General features: G+C 46.5%; 1 protein-coding gene across 1 annotated transcript in view; it reads right to left on the bottom strand.

The window, feature by feature from the left end:
- The window catches only part of ZFPM2 (zinc finger protein, FOG family member 2), a 540,421-nt gene that overhangs the window by 424,265 nt on the left and 99,499 nt on the right, over positions 1–16,657 (bottom strand). The window contains exons 2-3 of the mRNA XM_063924309.1: positions 8,215–8,370; positions 1,013–1,114 (exon numbers count right to left, since the gene is read on the bottom strand). Coding sequence (XP_063780379.1) covers positions 1,013–1,114; positions 8,215–8,370 — 258 coding nt within the window. The remainder of the gene's footprint in view (positions 1–1,012; positions 1,115–8,214; positions 8,371–16,657) is intronic.

Genomic DNA, 16,657 nt, shown 5'->3' with positions numbered 1-16,657 from the left:
TCTACCAGCCTGTCTCTATTTAACAAGACTAGAGATAAATGACATAGGGGGTAATTCCAAGTTGATCGCAGCAGGAATTTTTTTAGCAGTTGGGCAAAACCATGTGCACTGCAGGGGGGGCAGATATAACATGTGCAGAGAGAGATAGATTTGGGTGTGGTGAGTTCAATCTGCAATCTAAAATGCAGTGTAAAAATAAAGCAGCCAGTATTTACCCTGCACAGAAACAAAATAACCCACCCAAATCTAACTCTCTCTGCACATGTTATATCTGCCTCCCCTGCAGTGCACATGGTTTTGCCCAACTGCTAAAAAATTTCCTGCTGCGATCAACTTGGAATTACCCCCATTGTACTTACATACAGTATAGTGCATGATGAGGGCAAACTCATTGAGTGCCGGGTAATCCAGCTGTACCCTAATGTGTTATTAATTATACTGTACCTCTTTTTCATAGTATAGAGGCTACAATCTGTGTGATTCCCAGACAGAGGGATATGGGACAATACGTTTTAAAGAAACAAATTCCCAATAAGACAACAAAAAAAACAATAATTACTGAATTTTTGAAATTATTTTGTATAGACACAAATACAATCAATTAATGTGCATCTACAGGAGCAGCGTATTACAAGTCTACAGAGTTGATTCAGCTAGGGGCGATGTACGGCTGATGACTGTGATGTGGTATTGTCATGCCATTTGAACACCCCCATGGCACCCTACATTGCCCCTAAATCATGCACTACACCTCAGTACATCACAGGAGTGAGCAGGGAAATGCATGAAGCAAAATGACCATATGTATGGGATTTATATGTACTGCACATCTCCCGTACATAGCACGAGAACATGTGATCTTACATCCAACTTAATGGAATAGATACTTATGTATATCAATTGACATGTAATAACCATAAATGAGCAAAATACAATAAGACAATGTAGCTTCTAACGTTAAAGAAAACACATACTTAATTTATTATAGAATCAGAAGCAGATTCACCCTTACCTGGCCCATCCCAGCCGTCAGCTACCATTTCTGCTTTTATAGATTTCTCTGAATGTATTTCGCCTTCAGACTCAGCTGTTCCGTGACTGCCCTCTTCATCTCCTAAGATCAGGATTAAAGGGAAAATGATCTGTTATTAACAGAAAGCATTTTATCATGAATACTTAATTAGAAAAAGTTCCTTGTTGCCATTGATAAATAAGCATCTCCTGCATTCTCCTAATACCAACCCTTATTTATAAAAGGATACAACCACCTAAAACGAAAAATGGAGTATTTGAGGAAATTCAGTGAGCTAAAACAATAGACATGGTAATACTTAACTTGTAAGTGCTATTCGCTGAATCTGCCGTGGTCCCTATTTTGCATGTGTGTGTTTGTGTGTGTGTGTGTGGGGGGGGGGGGGGGGGGGGTTTGGGTGGGTGGGGGGGAGGGTTTGCACAAATTATTTTTTTGGCACAGTGCACCAAGATGTCTAGTTATGGCTCTATTGTCACGGGCCGCGGCCCATGTCTCCGGCAGTGCCCAGTCATTGCTAAGCGACCGGGATGCTTGCGTCCTTCAACCCCCCGGCTGCCGGCTCCATGGCAATCAGGACGCCGGGCTAATTTGGCGGAAGGGGTTGCCAAGCAGCGGAGTCGCGGAAGACTTCTGTGAGTCTCTCTCAGGAAGTTGGTGAACATGCAGAAGCACAGCTGCAGGGGATCATTAATTAGGGGAGGCTTGGCTGTACTGTGGTTCCTGATTGGCTCATGCTCCCTTTATATTCCCTGCCTGTTTCTCATTCCTTGATGGTCATAGTTTCTTGGCTGCAGCGGGAGCCCTTGTCTCTTAAGTACTAGTTCTAGTTTGTTGATACCTTGCCTGGTTACCTTACTACTGTCCACTGCAGAGTTCCTGTGTCCAGCCCCATGTCAGCTGCATAATATGTTATAATTATTATCTGTTATTTCTGCCAGTATTGTACCTCATCTATTTATTATTTAGTTACGTGTCTCCTCTGTGTTCAATTTCTCCTGCATATCTTCCGTACCCCAACTACCAGTAGCTCCACCTGTTAGTTCAGAGTCTTCAGTGTTTTTGTGCTCTCATCCTCTCTATACACTCTAGCTCATATTACACCACCCTTGTCTTTGTCTGGAACACTCCAGTCTTTATGTCTTTGGCTCATCCGAGTCCGAGTCATGTGTGTCATTCTCTTTCTCTTGTCTTTTCATCTTTGGGCTACTCCTCTCCTCTTTTGTGTCTTCCTTCCTATCGGCATTGATTTGAGTCACTCAGGCTTAAGCTCATACTACCACTAGTGGCGTAAGTCCTGGTGGCATCTCAGTACCGCTAGACACATCACGTCTTATGGGGAAAGTGGCTATTATAGGCTAGAAGACCTGCTGGTGAGTTCTACGAGTCTTAGCCCGGGGTGTACAGGGGACACTGCCCAGAAGTTCTCTGAAGTCTCCTCAGAAAAAAGATTCCTCAGTCGTAACATCTGTATACACTCTTTCAATAATAACAAGATCTTTATTTGTATTATGTGTATCTTTCTTTGCTAGATTGCCATTTCCTTCCAGAAACATTTCAAAAAGTGGATCGAAGGTTCAAGGATGTTTATTTTTACTCGTATGTTCAGATGATAAACATAAGGCTTTCAGAGCAATCATAGACAATAAATCTGTTAGGGATCTATTTACAGTATAAAGCCTTTTTGTGAAAAAAAAGCCTCCAAAAACTGCAGTTTTTTTAGGGTTTTCATATTAATTGAAGTACACTGTGATAATTAAAAAGGATACGGTCCCTCTATTTTGCATCACAAATGCAGACCCCATGGAAGGGGTGGTATTCATGTGACCAGCGGTCGGGAAACCGACAGTCACATGACCTCCTCCAGCATCCCGACCCCTCACTATCCCGATGGTCGGCATGCTGACCAACAGGGACTATTTCCACTCGTGGGTGTCCACGACACCCATAAAGTGGGAATAGAACCCGTGGCGACCACAGCGAGCCCGCAAGGGGCTTGCTGCACTCGCCCCTCCCTATAGGGATCCCGGCGTCGGAATGCTGCCGGGATCCGTCACTATGGGAACTGTGATCTGGCCTCCATTGATGAACTTAGTTACTGTAGCTACAGGCTGCAGCTTTGCATTCTTCCTCAGAACCCTCTCTGGTAATGTACCTGAATGGCCATGCAGAGATATGTTCAGCATTCCGATGGACAAGACGCGATACATTCGGAAGACCGGCCCAGAGACGGACAGCCGACATTCCAATGTAACCATGTAACCTGGTGAAAATCTTGTAAAGAATGAAATTATGTAGACTTGGCTGTCGTCTGACTTCTTCCATCTCTGCGCTCTGAGTGCCGCGCATCTGCATGTACATATCCATTTACTCAGTGAGGTCACCGGGTCAAGCTATACTAGATTTTTTGGAGTGCCGGACATATCGATATATATATATATATATATATATACGCTGCTCAAAAAAATAAAAGGAACACTAAAATAACACATCCTAGATCTGAATGAATGAAATATTCTTATTAAATACTTTGTTCTTGTATGGCCTATACATCATACTTGCCTACCTGACCCTCTCCATGAGGGAGAAAATGCTCTGTTCCTGGACTTTCCTGGTAATGTATGATTGCCATCACCTGTGGTGAGCTAGTTAATTGATAAGAAAGGGGTTTCACCACAGGTGATGGCAATCATACATTACCAGGAAAGTCCAGGAACAGAGCATTTTCTCCCTCATGGAGAGGGTCAGGTAGGCAAGTATGGTATAGGCATAATATTAAATATGTATATACACCATACTTGCCTACCTGACCCTTTCCATGAGGGAGAAAATGCTCTGTTCCTGGACTTTCCTGGTAATGTATGATTGCCATCACCTGTGGTAAGCTAGTTAATTGATAAGAAAGGTATTTCCCCCCAGGTGATGGCAATCATACATTACCAGGAAAGTCCAGGAACAGAGCATTTTCTCCCTCATGGAGAGGGTCAGGTAGGTAAGTATGCTATACATACATACCTCCCAACATGACCCTCTCCAGGAGGGACAAAATGCTCTGCTCCTGAACTTTCCTCCTAATTTAGGATTGCTGTTACCTGTTTTGAACAGGTTATTAACGGATAAGAAAGATGTTTCAGCACAGGTGATGGCAATCATACATTAAGAGAGAAGTCCAGGAGCAGAGCATTCTGTCCCTCCTGGAGAGGGTCATGTTGGGAGGTATGTACATATAAGGTATATATACCATGCTGGGAGTTGACTGCAGCACTGCCATTAAGCTGCTTTAAACCTATATTTAAATTCACCTTAACAAATATGTAACGTGTAAGGGGGGGTTGTATTGGACTAGGAATATCTAGGCAGAAGAGATTATGCTGAGCCTGCAGGGAGGGTCTACCAGCTGCTAGCACAAGGGGCGTTCAATCAGCTGTAATCAGTGATCTATCAGTGTCCTTATTCTAGACATATCCCGGGAAAACAAGGAGTCAGAGATTCCGGTCAATAAGCTTATAGGCGATTTGCACAAACATCTCCCACAGCAAGGTAACATACAAAGTCAAATTGGCTTTTCTTCCAAGTTCAATAATTTATTTATTTATTTATTTAGGCTGAATTTGTAAATAGAATTGCAATGAAAGGAATACTTGGTGTTTGCTGATGTAATGATGGCAAGTCTCTGGGCATTTATTTACCCAATCATTTTCATGTAAAACTCTTCGTCCAGACAAATATGAGATTTGTTGCCTGGGTTCTCTCTCTTCAATAAAACTCTGGTACCAACTTCTCTAACATGAACCTGCACACAATGCTCTGTTCCCGAACTTCCCACTTAATACTCAATAGTTGTTACCATGGTGAAAGGAATGAACTATAATTACCTACTCTCCCAGATGGTCTGGTAGACTCCTGGTATTGGTTAAGGTCGACATGACAAAAGGTCGACATGAGGTTTTTTATATATTTTTGGTGTCGTTTTCTTCGTAAAGTGACTGGGAACCCCAATTAGTGCACCGTGTCCCTCGCATGGCTCATTTCGCTCGCCATGCTTCGGGCAAGGTGCCTCGCTGCACTCGGCACAGGTTACTATTCCCAATCGTAGTCCACGTGGATCGTAAAGCATAAAAAAGTTCAAGAAAAAAATGTGAAAAACTCATGTCGACCTTTTCATGTATTGACCTTTGCCATGTTGACCTAGTGACCATGTCTACCTAATACCATGTCGACCAAATGCATGTCGACCAATAGTGGTCAATCTAATGAGTGTCGACGTAAGTGCTGTCGACCTAAAGACCAGATACCGAAATCTCCTACATACAAGCAGACATGTATACAGGGCCGGTTCTAGCCCTTATGGCGCCTCGGGCAAAAAAATAGGGGCGTGGCTTCCACCGGGGGCGTGGTCAGTTACGCCCCCATTTGTGCCCCTGTAGAGTAGCGCCGCTGTAAGGAAAAAAAAATGAATACTTACTATCCCCGCTCCTGATTCCCGACTCCTGCAGACCTCCACCGGCGCCGCTCCTCTCCTCTCCTCGATCTATGGGAGAGACGTCATGACGTCTCTCCCATAGCACAGCATAGACACTAGAGGTCAATTATGACCCCTAGCGTCTGTGCCAGTCCCACAATGCTGTGCGGTGCGCAATGATGTCATCGCGCACCGCACAGCAAAGGTCCTTTCCACGAAGGGAAACTAGACAGGTAGCGTCTAGTTCCCTTCACAGCGGGGGACCAGCGGGGGACACAGCGGCAGTGGGGGGCACAGTAGCGGATCTTGCCATGGTGCGGCGCCCTCCGAAAGGCGGCGCCCCGGGCAAAATTCCTGCTTGCCCGTGGCAAGATCCGCTACTGCATGTATACACCACCAGACATACACAGAAACGTTCATCAAATAAACAGTGTATCAGTTTCTTATTAAATGTAGACCTGTGCAGACTTCCATTTAGTGAGCCCCGGTAACATATTTATTTAATGCCAGTTGTTTGGTTATTAAGTTTCATTCTTAGGGGAATGTAACAGAGGAAATAAGAGGAGCAGCCGTGATCTCCTATGTTACAACTTATGTAACATTTCATAAACACTTCCTGTCTGACCTTTCGGGCCACAGTGCTCCCGCAGCATACACACATTACAAGCGGCACAAGAGACAGAACTGAAGTAAAACAATAATAAAAACAGAGCATCAAATAAAGATCTATGGGAGACATTAACTAATGAAATAAGATAACATTGAACATAATGTATACATACATATCTACTGCTACAAACATGCTTTATTCTATCTTCCTTGTTAAATATTGCATATGACATTTATGATGTGGTTATGGAGAGACAAGACTTAAAGTCAGTTCCCATGGCTCTGTGATTAGTGTCACAGCAGAAACCAGAGCAGGTGACAGTTAGAGGTGGGTGTGAGCAGGGCCATCTTTTTGTATGAGCTCAATGGGTACTTAACCAAGGGCCCCAGGAGTATAAGGGCCCTAGGCTGATAGCTGACGGTTCCCTTTTTCCAAGGGTACCAGATTTTTTTTAAACTGGCCCTGGGGAACCGGAGATATCTGACTTCAAAGCAGTGGTCCCCATCCAAGCCTGGTAATTGCTCTTTCTAGCCAGATATCTTGGGTTCTGTCTGACTTAGAGATTTTCAGAGGATATACTCCAAAAGCTGGGACTCTCCCCTTTCACTGGACACTGGCAGCTTGTCTCTATGCCCAGAACCAGGGCTATCAGCCTTCCAGCAGCTGGTCCCTGCTCCAGCTCCACACGCCTGGCATGCAGTGTTATATTTCCATTGGTGGATTGCTCTGGCTCCTGAACTCTGATCCCCAAGTTTTTTTTTGTCCCATTAAATCTATTTTTAGAAACTGGAGATGTCTGCAGTCAACCAAGCTGCCCAACCACAGTAAAATGATGAAAATAAGTCCACTCCACCATCCACCCCTCTCCTGCGTATTAAACAGCCCCTACTACCCTGGAAGTCATGTACTGGGGCCCCTTCATTCAGCCCAATGCCGCCTTCTACAGCTTAGTGATCTCTTTCCTGCCCCATCTCCCACCATCTGTGCAGTAAAGGAGTAATTAGCAGAAATTACTGCTCCAGGTCCTACATGCTGGGCGGAAGATAGAACACCCCCTACTGCCCGCGGGACATCACAGCCGCTGATAGCATCCCCCACCCCTACCGCTGGAGGATAGGTAGAGGCCCCAGTGCATTGCTTTGCCCAGGGCCCTACACTGCTGTTAACAAGGCCCTGGGTTTGCAGGACATGGTGTTTGTAAAATAAAAGTATAGATAGTTAGGTAAGTGCATAAGTTATAAGATGAAATTACCTGGTTCCCAATGTTTTTCAATGTTTGTTTATAACTGTCAGTTTAACTGTTCAGCTAAAGCCAATTGCACATCTACAGACTCATGTAGTGCGGCTCCATCGCAGACGTGCACTGCCGGCAGGACTAGGCCATCCGGCGCCTAGCCCCGCTACGGGAGTGCACAGAGACGCTCCCATTGTAGCAAATGGGACGCGTGCACGTCACAGATGCGCGCACGGTCCAGACGCTGTGATGGGCATGCCTAGGCGGGCGCCCCCAGGAACAGACGGAGCCACGATTAGCGTAATCAAAGGACTTAAATTACCCTGTGTTAAGTAAACACCAGTCCATGTATGCCCAATACGCTGACAATATCAGCTATAAGCAAGTACTAATATTACACAAATACATATAAATACACTGATAAATTCTACATTAGTGTGAATTCAGATTAGGAATTGTAATTTGCAGGAGATCAATGAAAAATCACATTCATTGTCTGCACAGTTGAGGATGTTTGTGGGTTAATGCACACAGTAGTAGGGATCTTCAATGAAAAATCACATACATTTTTCATTGAAGATCCCTACTACTTAGTGCACAGTTGCACCTAATGTAATATTAATACATCGTTCTGTTGTGCGACTTTAAATCAGGTCCACAAAATATGTACTATTAAAAAATGTCACTACCAACCTTCTCAAATGTCTTTCTAGCAAGCAGTGTGACCACAGCCAGCCAATAGGGTATAGCCTTTACTGCTGCACCTTTACAATGGCTAGAGTACACAAGATACAAACGCAGGGGCGTACAAATGCCAGGGACCCGAGACAACTGCGCAATACGACACAAAAAGACTTGTATTTGTGTTAGTACAGTACCTTTGTTACAGAAATATTCCACATCTTCACAGGTCATATTCTCCGGCTCGAACGCTGATGTGAAACTTTCTTCTAGTGGAAAATCTGCTTTTGAGACAATAACATTTTCCTCAGACAAGCAATCTTCATCATCCTCAATTGCATCCTCCAGGGGCCCTTAAAACAGAATGCAGACAGCTAAGTATGTAACGTTGTGGTTTGTAAAAATGTGACAGCTTAAATTTCTATTCCGTGATAGATAATAAGATGACCTGCTTAGCGTTGTTATTATTTTACTATTGCCTTATGGTGGAAATAAAGCACATACCAAAACTGTTTTTAACTCATCTACAGATGCAAAGTAGAACAGAAATGACCACTGAGGGGTTACGGTCATTAGGTCGAAAGCACTTAGGTCGACACTCATTAGGTCGACCACTAGTGGTCGATATGCATTAGGTCGACATGATCAATAAGTCGACATGTACTAGTGGAAAAAGGTCAACATGAGTTTTTTTTTAAAACCAACATTTTTTTGAACTTTTTCATACTTTACAATCCACGTGGACTACAATTGGGAACAGTAACCTGCCCGAAGCATGGCGAGCCAAGCGAGGGGACACGGTGCACTAATTGGGGTTCCCGGTCACTTTACGAAGAAAACTACACCAAAAAAAGTAAAAAAAACTCATGTCGACCTTTTTCCATGTCGACCTGATGACTGTGTAGACCTATTTCAGGTGTCGACCTAGTCATTGTCGACTAATGACTATCGACATAATACATGTCGACCCTATGACCCATACCCCCTCTGAGATTGAAACAAGTCTTTGCTTTCCCAGCGCTCCCTACAGTATTTGTGACGGGTGTAGTATGAGTGGCCGGCGGCCGGGATCCCGACCACCAGCATACCGACAGCTGGGCGAGCGCTAATGAGCCCCTTGTGGGCTAGCTGTGCTCGCCACGCTATTTATTCTCCCTCCAGGGAGGTCGTGGACCCCCAAGAGGGAGAATATGTGTCGGCATGCCGGCGGTTGGGATCCCGGCGCCGGTATGCTGGTGGCCGGGATCCCGGCCGGCGGCATACTGAAGACCACCCTTTGTGACAAGCTGTATAAGTGGTGGACACCTCCGGTGGACTATGTTTATTGCATGTTATATCTGCCCCCCCCCCGCAGTGCACATGTTATATCTGCCCCCCCTGCAGTGCACATGTTATATCTGCCCCCCCCCTGCAGTGCACATGGTTTTGCCCAACTGCTAACAAATTTGCTGCTACGATCAGGTCTGAATTACCCCCTCAGACCTGATCTTAGATGTGCGAGAAAATGCCCATCTATGATCAATGTCTTTGACATGCAGGGGGGAAGCCAGATCCAGACCCCCACCCTGCAGACATGCAAGAGCATCGCACGACGGTGATGCTTTTGCATGGTTTGCGTAGCCCTCTGCCTATGCAGCCTAACTGCGAAGGTAGATGGCCATCTGCCATGTTAAGGGTCGCAGCGGCTGCATGTGCATGCGGCCCGCACTGCAAACTATCCAGACACACCTGCCCTGTCTGGGCCGCGCCCCTAAAATGGAGCATTAACGCCCACAAAACGCGTTGTCAACGGCCCGTTCCCGCCCCCCTCCAGGTCTTAAACTACGTTCTGAAGAGAATGCAGATTAGAACCTTGCACATGCACACACCGGCGTACACGCAAGCGCAGATGTTCAGAAAGTGCTTCATAGCGATTTTTGCACATCAGCGACAGGGTCTGAATCGGCCCTTAAGTGCGGCACTTTGAAAGGTAAGTAATTGTACCTGTCCTGTTTCTTGTGTATAATTGTTTTAATCCAAGAAAAACAAATGTCCTTTATTATGTTATTTTATTATTATTCCTGATATATGTCATATAATGTACAGGTTGTTGAGTACATGCTTATGAATGATACTACTTGAAAACTGATGTAATACTGTATATACCGTACACCTGATGTCATGCCAGGAGGCGATGATAGTGAGTGTTCTCAACATGCACACGTACATAACCCATAGTTACACATACAGTGCATAATGGGATATGGGCCCTCATTCCGAGTTGATCGGTCGCAAGGCGAATTTAGCAGAGTTACACACGCTAAGCCGCCGCCTACTGGGAGTGAATCTTAGCTTCTTAAAATTGCGACCGATGTATTCGCAATATTGCGATTACTAACTACTTAGCAGTTTCTGAGTAGCTCCAGACTTACTCTGCCTGTGCGATCATTTCAGTGCTTGTCGTTCCTGGTTGACGTCACAAACACACCCAGCGTTCGCCCAGGCACTCCCACCGTTTCCCCGGCCACTCCTGCGTTTTTTCCGGAAACGGTAGCGTTTTCAGCCACACGCCCCTGAAACGCCGTGTTTCCGCCCAGTAACACCCATTTCCTGTCAATCACATTACGATCGCCGGAGCGAAGAAAAAGCCGTGAGTAAAATTACTTTCTTCATAGTAAAGTTACTTGGCGCAGTCGCAGTGCGAACATTGCGCATGCGTACTAAGCGGATTTTCACTGCGATGCGATGAAAAATACCGAGCGAACAACTCGGAATGAGGGCCATGGTCATTAGGTCAACACTTAGGTTGACAGTCATTAGGTCGACCACTATTGGTCGACATACATTAGATCGACATGGTCACTAGGTTGACATGGTCATTAGGTCGACATGGAAAAAAGGTCGACATGAGTTTTTCACATTTGTTTTAATTTTTGAACTTTTTAATATGATCCACGTGGACCACGATTGGGATTAGTAACCTGTGGCAAGCGCAGCGGTAGCGGAGGCACCTTGCCCGAAGCATGGCAAGTGAAGCGAGCCATGCGAGTGGACACGGTGCACTAATTGGGGTTCCCCGTCACTTTCCGAAGAAAACGACACCAAAAAAAGTTTAAAAAACCCATGTCGACCTTTTCCATGTCGACCTAATGACCATGTCGACTTAGTGACCATGTCGACCTAATGCATGTTGACCAATAGTAGTCGACCTAAGTGTGATCGATCTAATGACCCATGCCCGTGCATAATAAACCACGGTGACGTGCACTGCTGTGTACAGTAGTAGAATTGCCGTATTTAGATCATAAGGACCACATTCATAAAGACAAAAAGTGTTTATACTTAGCTATGCCTTACATGCTCTATCTAGTTACCCTGGGGGAGACGTACTGTATCGCAGAAATTATGGATGCCCCTTGCTGATGCAGCCCGGCCGTGATGGCAGGACTCCCACCACCATTTTCTTAATCGGAACGGCTACATATGATGACCGTCCCTAAAACGCCACCGACATGCCCCTGTTTCACCACGGCCCCCCGAAAGCGCTCGAACGCCGCCCCCCCCCCCCCCCCCCCCCGCGCGAATGCCTCTACATGTCAATCAGGCAGAGGCGTTCGCAGTTAATGCAATCCAATCACATTAATTACTCACGCACGAGGAGGATAGGACCTGCGCAGGCACAGAGCGCACCTTTCTCAAAAATTGCGGTCGCATCGCATCCTGAATAAGGCCCTTAGTTTTTTTGTTTTTTTTGTAATCTTCATGATTCATATACAAAAACGTAAATTCTGTTTTTGAATGATCCTTTAATAAGTACGATCAGTTTTAGTATAATTAGGCTTAGGATCTTGATTACTTGCGGAAAAAAAAAGATATTTACAAGACATGGGGGGTCATTCCGACCCGTTCACTCGCTGTAGTTTATCGCAGCGCAGCGATCGGGTCGGAATTGTGCATGCGCCGGCACCGCAGTGTGCGTCGTTCAGTAGCGATCGCCTCTGCCTGATTGACAGGCAGAGGCGGTCAGAGGGCGGGAGGGGGCAGGATGGCGGCGTTAAGCCGCCATTTAGGGGGTGCGTTCCGGCCAACGCAGGCGTGTCCGGACCGTTGGGGGGCGGCCTGCGGCGGCTGCGTGATGCCTCATGCAGCCGCTGCGGCGAGTGGCAGCGACGATCAACTCCCGGCAGGAGCTGCGCTGGCCGGGAGTTACTCCACAAATACAAAGGCATCGCCGCTGTGCGATGCTTTTGTATTTGTGCGGGGAGGGGGGGCCGGACTGACATGCGGGGCGGGCTAGCCCTGTGCTGGGCGTCCCCCCGCATGTCAGGGAAGATGATCGTAGCTGTGCTAAATTTAGCACAGCTACGATCAACTCGGAATGACCCCCATAAGGACTTTCATCACATAACCTGCTTGAGTAGCAAGTTGTACAATAAAATGTTATTTTTTATTTCTATAACTTTTGGTTTTAGTGTAGTGCAATAGTCTCTCAGAATAAAACGCTGTTAGATACAGTAGATCATCTGTACCTCCTTAAGCCATACAGCTGCAGAGACTATGGGGGTCATTTCAACGCGTTTGCAAGCTGCAACTTTTTGCAGGCGCGCGAACGGGTTGGAACTGCGCCTGCGCGCGGGCGTCATTGCGCAGGCTCGTCGTTGTCCGGTGACGGGCATCGCTAGGCAGCGGTGAGGGAACCAAAGAAAGCATTTGCAGCAGTGAACGCAAGAAGATTGACAGAATGAAGGCGAACCTGGGCGGCAACTCACCGTGTCTGAGGAGAGTCCGGAAAAACGCAGGCATGGTCGGCCGTTGAAGAGGAGAGTTCCTGACGTCAGGTCAATGCCGGATCATCGCAGCGGGTGAGTAACTCCAGAGCTGTGCAGAGACTGCAGAAACTTTTTGTTTGTGCAGCTCTCTGCACAACCGATTGCAGTCCTGCACAGATCTAACCCCCTCCCCCTGTAGGCGGCTGTTATTTGGTCGCAGCAGTGCTAAAAATAGCCTGCGTGCGAACAGGTCGGAATGACCCCCTATAATACATACATTTACTAAAGCTTCTAAAATAAGAGAATTGGTGATGTTGCCCATAGCAACCATTCAGATGCTATTATTTTCTAAAAGACAATAGAGAAATGATAGACAGCGTCTGATTGGTTGATATGGGCAACATCATCAATTCTCTGTTTTAGAATCTTTAGTAAATGTACCCAAAGAGTTGACAAGTAGCTACAAATATTCTATGTCAGATCTGTTTATTGGTGATTGAAATGACAGGAACATTCTGCATTACCTTTCGGTCCCAAGCTGTGGTGCGAACGGGTCGGGACTGCGGCTGCGTAGAGCCCGCAATGCGTACACGTGTCGTTGCCCAGCAACGGTCATTGCCGGGCAGCGACGCTGCCAGTGCAGAAAGTGATCGCAGCGGCGATTGCATGAAGACTGGCAGGCGGGAGGCATTCCGGGGCGTCAACTGACAGTTTTCAAGGCGTGGTGAGGCGAACGCAGGCGGATCCAGGTGTTTGGAGGGCGGATGTCTGACGTCAATCCCGGGACCTTCATCGCTGGATCCCTCGCACAGGGTAAGTAACTCTTACCCTGGTCTTGTTTTGCAAAAAACTTTTTTAGCATAGCAGGGCTGCACAAGCGATCGCAGTCCCGCTATGCAGATATACACTCCCCCATAGGCGGCGTCAAGTTGATCGTGCAAGCAGCAAAAAATTGCTACGTGTGATCAGCTCGGAATGAGGACCCCAATCACATCTCTGTTCAGCATTGACCATTCCTGGTCTATCATACAAGATCTAATCGCATGCAACAAGACTGGAATCTGACCAGGTATGGCAACTCACATGCAGTACAATAAATAGTTTGATGACAGGTACCAAATTAATCAATGAAATTAAAATCACAACATACAGTAGGCTGACATAATAAACTGTGGCATTATGTACTAACTCTACATTCTAAGCATATTATAAGTCCACACTTCGATAACCATACTGTATATGCACAATGCTTTGAAACAGTTCACTTATATTTTTATCTAATTTCCTTTACCATTTACAGTAGGGCGTGTTCTATGCCTTTTATTTTTTTTGCAGCAAATGCGTCTTAGTCGCAACACAATGCAACTTGGATGCACTAGGCGACTGTGATATATGACACTTGTATATAGTGTGTGACTGAGTCTGTATATGGAGCAGAACAGAACTTGTATTGGAAAAAAATTGCAGCTGCTACATTGCAGCATTTTGTACAGACTCAGTCATACCCCTTTCAGACTGACAGAGCCGGGTCACACCCAGGAATGTGTTCCCAGACGCATCCCGGGACACAACCTGGGAATGTCCCCTTTCACACTGCACTTAGACCTGGGATCAACTCGGGACAGCCCCATTTACACTGATTCCGGGACATCCCTGCAAATGCATATGTGTATGTCATTAGAAATGGACATTTTTCTGGCTCACATAGATGAGGTCACAATAGGCAAGCAAAGGGAGGGGCGGGGCCTGCTTTTTCAGAGTCTTCATTTTATTAACAACTTGCTGTTGTGTACGGATAATTCCTCTGGCTTCAAGCAGCTTTGCAATGTTCTTATAAACAGGTGGTATTCATGTGACCGACGGTCACATGACCTCCTCCAGCATCCCGACCCCTCACTATCCCGATGGTCAGCATGCCGACCAACAGGGACTATTTCCATTCGTGGGTGTCCACGACACCCATAGAGTGGGAATAGAACCCGTGGTGACCACAGGTCGCCACCGAGCCCGCAAGGGGCTTGCTGCACTCGCCCCTCCCCGCCGGGATCCCGGCGTCGGTATGTTGCCGGGATCCCGGCGTCGGTATGCTGACCGGCGGTCAGCCATACTACACCCCTTATAAACAATAGCATCCTTCACTGTGCCTGTGATCTGTCTCTTTATTTCTTCCTACCCCCTTATGCTGAGCAGCTCTCTGATCTCCTGATCAGTCCAGGTAGCCATATTGCCTGTCTCCTCCGCTTCCAGGGCGCTTCCCCCGGGCTCTGGATGACATCATCTTTTCTGAGCCCAAGAAAGCTTCAATGAGAGGTCTTTTAACAGTCCCGTGTACCGAATACCAGGTAGGGCCCATTCACACTGCAGCGCATCCCGGGACGATCCCGGATTCAACCCAGGTCGAGACCTGGGATGAAATGCCGGGACGCTTCACCCGGGATATTCTTACAGGACCCTTTCACACTGAGCAAATTCCCGGGTTGATGCGCGTTCATGTGCAATAACCCGGGAAATTGTTGTCAGTCTGAAAGGGGTATCACACACATACTGTATATACAAGTGTCAATAATCAGAGCAGTCTACTGGTGTATTCTAATCACACTGCGTTCCGACTAAGATGTATTTTTGACAAATAAAAAAAAAGACGCATTTGTCGCGACCGCAGCAATGTTGTATGAGCTGCATAAAAAAAACACTAGATTAGTAACTTTGCCGCAAAGGAGTTGCAAGTAAAACATAATGATACATTGCGCAAGGCACAGGTTGAGTCGCTCGTATCAGAAATGTCGCACACAGAAGAACAATTTAATGCCAGCCGGTATTCCCCAGTTTTCTGTAATGCTGCTTGCCGCCCCCCCACCCCCCCCTAAATGTCAGCAGAACGTTGATCAAGCTGCGGCATTTGGCGACTGTGTGCGACACCGCAGCCCCAACTCTGCACATGCGCAAATCACTGGAGACATACGTAAACGTCTAGTTTAGGTAAATCTCTGAATTTGGGTGGTCATTCCGAGTTGTTCGCTCGCTAGCAGTTTTTAGCAGCCATGCAAATGCTAAGCCGCCTCCCACTGGGAGTGTATTTTAGCTTAGCAGAAGTGCGAACGAAAGGATCGCAGAGCGGCGACAACGTTTTTTTGTGCAGTTTTAGAGTAGCTCAAAACCTACTCAGCACTTGCGAGCACTTGAGACTGTTCAGTTCCTGTTTTGACGTCACAAACACGCCCTGCGTTCGCCCAGCCACGCCTGGTATTTCCTGGCACGCCTGCGTTTTTTCTAACACTCCTTGAAAACGGTCAGTTGACACCCAGAAACGCCCACTTCATGTCAATCACTCTGCGGCCAGCAGTGCGACTTAAAAGCTTCGTTAGACCCTGTGTGAAACGAAATCGTTCGTTGTAATAGTAGGTCGCGCGTGCGCTGCATACGCATGCACAGAAGTGCCGTTTTTTTGCCTCATCGCTGCACAGCGAACGAATGCAGCTAGCGAACAACTCGTACTGACCACCTAGGCCCAATGCTAGATCGCTCCAGTTGCAATCCTTCGAGAAGATATTTAAGTGGAGAAGACACACAGACACGTCTAACGATCCCTCACCGCAGGAATTCACTAGCATGGGGGGTAATTCCAAGTTGATCGCAGCAGGAATTTTGTTAGCAGTTGGGCAAAACCATGTGCACTGCAGGGGAGGCAGATTTAACATGTGCAGAGAGAGTTAGATTTGGGTGTGGTGTGTTCAATCAGCAATTTAATTTGCAGTGTAAAAATAAAGCAGCCAGTATTTACCCTGCACAGAAACAAAATAACCCACCCAAATCTAACTTTCTCTGCACATGTTATATCTGCCTCCCCTGCAGTGCACATGGTTTTGCCCAATTGCTATCAAAAATCCTGCTG

The sequence above is a fragment of the Pseudophryne corroboree genome, chromosome 5 (genome assembly GCF_028390025.1).
Source record: "Pseudophryne corroboree isolate aPseCor3 chromosome 5, aPseCor3.hap2, whole genome shotgun sequence".
NCBI lineage: Eukaryota > Metazoa > Chordata > Amphibia > Anura > Myobatrachidae > Pseudophryne > Pseudophryne corroboree.
The sequence above is the reverse complement of the archived record's forward strand: the minus strand, read 5'-3'. Positions and strand labels throughout refer to the sequence as shown.